The sequence below is a fragment of the Octopus bimaculoides genome, chromosome 7 (assembly GCF_001194135.2).
Source record: "Octopus bimaculoides isolate UCB-OBI-ISO-001 chromosome 7, ASM119413v2, whole genome shotgun sequence".
Taxonomy (NCBI): domain Eukaryota; kingdom Metazoa; phylum Mollusca; class Cephalopoda; order Octopoda; family Octopodidae; genus Octopus; species Octopus bimaculoides.
In genome coordinates this window covers 11,689,657-11,693,910 of record NC_068987.1, presented here as the reverse complement: position 1 = coordinate 11,693,910, position 4,254 = coordinate 11,689,657, and the positions used below count along the sequence as shown (strand labels likewise).

Genomic DNA, 4,254 nt, shown 5'->3' with positions numbered 1-4,254 from the left:
TATATATATATATATATATATATATATATATATATATGTATATATATATACATACATACATATTTATATATGTACATTATAAACATATATATATATATATATATATAGTATAGGTGCATGGCTTAGTGGTTAGGGCTTTGCACTCAGGATTGTGAGATCAGTGTGTTCGATAGGCATTGCATTGTGTTCTTGAACAAAGCACTCCATTCCATGTTGCTCTCCGATCATTTTGACATCTGACATGTGGCACCCAGTTGCACCTGTACAGGTGGTGGTGGTGGTGAGGATCATAATATAGATGGGATTACTTTGTTACAGGTGAACTGGAAGTTGGTTACGCAAATGAATCAGTTTTGTGGAGACTATCTGATGATCAAGGGGATCAATGGCACCTTGGAAAAGTACCTTTGAGTATAACCAATCGTTATAAAAAGGTAATTAAATGCCTATTTTTTTCTTTTTAACCATGATTAACATACTGGGCTCTGCCCTTACACACATTCTGCCTCGCAAGCATTCCCTGTATCTCATCCCCCCTGACACCCAGCCCTCTGTCACTCCTCTATCTATGGCACTACATGGCTGTTGTAATCATTTGGGACACAGAATCAGCTCATATCACTCTTTCCTTTTTTGCACTATCAGTTACCTCTTCCCCCCATCAATGGAACTATTTCAATCTCTCATTCACATTATTTATCCTCCCTTCCTTTCCCACACAATTTTCCCTAATTACCTCCTATCTGTGCCTTCAGTTATCTCTCTCTCTCTTTCTCTCTCCCTCTTTATCTATCTATCTATCTATCTATCTATCTATCTATTTATCTATCTATCTAGTTGAAATTTATAGAAAAACAAAAGACAAAGGCAGGTGTATGAACAACAAGCAAGTGTATTAATTTGACACTCAGGAAAATGAAAAAGTCTTTTACATTTCGAGCCCATGCTCTTCAGCAGAAAGGTATAAGAGAAAATAAACAGAGAGAGAGAATGAAAAAAAAACTTGTAGATTTCAGCATTCCAGGATACTTATCTCCCCACCTCTGCTATATGCCATCTTAACACTTCACATATCTGTTCTTATTCTCAATGTCCTCTTGTATCTGCCACCTTTATGTAACTCGATATCTCCCTCCTGACTGCTCCTACACCTTGTGCCTTCTGATTTGTCCTTCTTCCTAACCCACTTCTACCTCTCTCAACGTATCTCCTCTCTCAACGTATCTCCTCTCTCAACGTATCTCTTCTCCACACTGGTATTATTTCCCTTCAACTGTACTGCCACCCTGTTTCATCACCCACTTCATTCACCTCTACCCCTATCTCTGACCATCTGTTACTCTCTCCTCACACTCTCATCATGCTTATTACCTCTCCCCCTGTTTCACTATCCATATCCTCTCTCATGCTAATCTTCTTCTACTTTAAGAGTTTGCTCTGATACCCCATCGACGACGATGACGATATATTTAATTATCTCATTAGCAGCCTGTCAAATGTAGTCCTTATTTATTCACCTTGTCTGGAATTAATGATGCATTATCTCATAGCGTCAAGATTTCAATTATGTAATTGTTTATTTCATAGAAGGACATTGTAGGGTAGGTGTGAGAGGCTAGATCTGGCCAGTCTAAACATTAACCCTTTAGCATTCAGATTATTCTGTCAAATATAATACTTATTTATTCACCTTGTTTGAAATTAACGAAGAATTATCTGATAGCTTTGAGATTTTAACGATGTAATTGCTTATTTTTTAGAATGGTAAGAAGCTTGCTTCCCAACCACATAGTTCTGGGTTCAGTCCAACAACATGACACCTTGGGCAAGTGTCTTCTATTATAGCCTCGGGCCAACCAAAGCCTTGTGAATGAATTTGGTAGATGGAAACTGAAAGAAGCCCATCGTGTGTGTGTGCGTATATGTGTGCGAGTGTGTGTGTGTGTGTGTGTGTGTGTGTGTGTTTGTCTCCCAGCACTGCTTGACCAACCAATGTTGGTATGTTTATGTTCGTATAACTTAGTGGTTCAGCAAAAAAGACCAACAGAACAAGTACCAGGCTTTAAAAAATAAGTACGCAGGTCAATTTGTTTGACTAAAATTCTTCAAAGTGATACCCCAGCATGGCCATGGTCTAATAACTGAAACAAGTAAAAGACGAAAGATTCATTTATCAACATATGTGTTTATTTACAGATGACATTTTCTGCAAGTGCCGGTGCCGGTTCAAGGAGTATTATCGCTATAGACGAAATTAGCTTTGACTTAAAACCCTGTGGCTGTAAGTATTAGAAGTTCCATATTTTCATATTTTGGGATTAAATTTCTTAGAGATATACCACACTCCATGATCACAATTTATTGTTGAACCTGCTTTATTTCAGTGTTGTTGTTTGTTCCTTCTCAAGCTATGCCTAGTTCATAAGGGCCGGTTTCCCAGTTTCATTGGCGTATAGGTTCACACCTGGCTGGGACACTTGTCCATCACAGGTGAGCTGCTAGATGCAGGAGGAAAGAGTGAGAGAAAGTTGTGGCAAAAGAATCAGCAGAGGTTCACCGTTACCTTCTGCCAGAGCCACATGGAGCTTAGGTGTTTCGCTCATAAATACACACATCGCCCGGTCTGAGATTCGAACCTGCGATCCCTCAACCATGAGTCCACTGCTCTAACCACTAGGCTATGTACCTCCACCTTTGTGTCAGTACAGATTATAAATTTTCTTCATATACCAAATTACAAAAGTGGCAAGCTGACAGCATTTCTTCTGAACTCTTTATGTTCTGAGTTCAAATTCCACCAAGGTCGACTTAGCCTTTCATCCTTTCAGGGTCGATAAATTAAGTACCAGTTACGAACTGGGGTCGATGTAATCGACTTGACCCCTTTGTCTGTCCTTGTTTGTCCCCTCTATGTTTAGCCCCTTGTGAGCAGTAAAGAAACAACAATCATTAGCACACTTAACGAAATGCTTAGCAACATTTTATCTGTCCTAATGTTCTGAGCGCAAATTCCGCCAAGGTCGACTTTGCCTTTGATCATTTCGGGGTCAATAAAATAAGTACCAGTTGAATACTGGGGTCAGCTTTATCAACTTACCCAATCACACACACCTCCCCTGAGATTGCTAGATTTGTATCAAAATTTGAAATTCATTTGTAAATATTTTCTTAATCTTTGCTTTGTATTTTTTCTTCTTTAGTGTATCCATTTAATGCAAAACCTGTACTTAGACCAAGCACGACTTCAGCACCAACAACACCAATTTCCCCACCATCAACATTCAGTAAGTCAAATCTCTTACAGTCATTCAATAGCATTTATTGTTTTACTCTTTGTACCTTATTCTTATTTCTTTATTGCCCACAAGGGGCTAAACATAGAGGGGACAAACAAGGACAGACAAAGGAATTAAGCTGATTACATCGACCCCAGTGCATAACTGGTACTTAATTCATCGACCCCGAAATGATGAAAGGCAAAGTCAACCTCGGCAGAATTTGAACTCAGAACATAACGGCAGATGAAATACCGCTAAGCATTTCGCCCGGCGTGCTAACGTTTCTGCCAGCTCGCCGCCTTCTCACCTTATTCTTAATCTCTACAAAGTCACAACTCTACAGCTACACCAAATTCATTTCTTTTTGCTCTGGATGTTATTTTTAACATTTTTCAATGAAGATGAAATAAGAATGAAATAAAAATGAAATAAAGATGACAAGAAATTTTAAAATTGCAGCAGTGATTTGAAAGCTAACTGCTAAATAAATGGTCAGGCACCACATCTAGCGGTAGTTGTGGCGGCGACGGCGGCGGTGGTGGTGGTGGTGGGGATATTGGTGACAATGCTTTCAAATTTTTTTTTTAATTTCTTTCCCATTCTATTTATACAGAACCAAACAGCAAATTTGATTGTTCATTTGAAAATGGATTCTGTAGTTGGGGTCAATCAAAAAATGACATATTTAACTGGACATTACAACAAGGACCGACTCAAAGCAGCGGTACTGGACCAAATATTGACCATACTTATGGTACAAGTAAGTGAAATAAATTTTCTCTAGGCTGGAAATATAAAAAATAATGTCTCATAAAATTGGTTATGTACAGATGTAATAAGTAAGATGTAATATACACATACATATACAGACATTTCTATCTGTTTATCATTCTTCCTATCTATCCACCAATCAGTCTATCTACATACATAATATATATACAAATATATATACATGTATATATACATACATATATAT

At 38.1% G+C, this 4,254-nt stretch overlaps 1 protein-coding gene across 1 annotated transcript in view; it reads left to right on the top strand.

Annotated features, from left to right (window-relative positions):
- The window catches only part of LOC106882389 (MAM and LDL-receptor class A domain-containing protein 1), a 221,633-nt gene that overhangs the window by 127,518 nt on the left and 89,861 nt on the right, over nt 1–4,254 (top strand). Inside the window, exons 77-80 of the mRNA XM_014933051.2 lie at nt 319–434; nt 2,197–2,281; nt 3,201–3,284; nt 3,892–4,038. Coding sequence (XP_014788537.2) covers nt 319–434; nt 2,197–2,281; nt 3,201–3,284; nt 3,892–4,038 — 432 coding nt within the window. The remainder of the gene's footprint in view (nt 1–318; nt 435–2,196; nt 2,282–3,200; nt 3,285–3,891; nt 4,039–4,254) is intronic.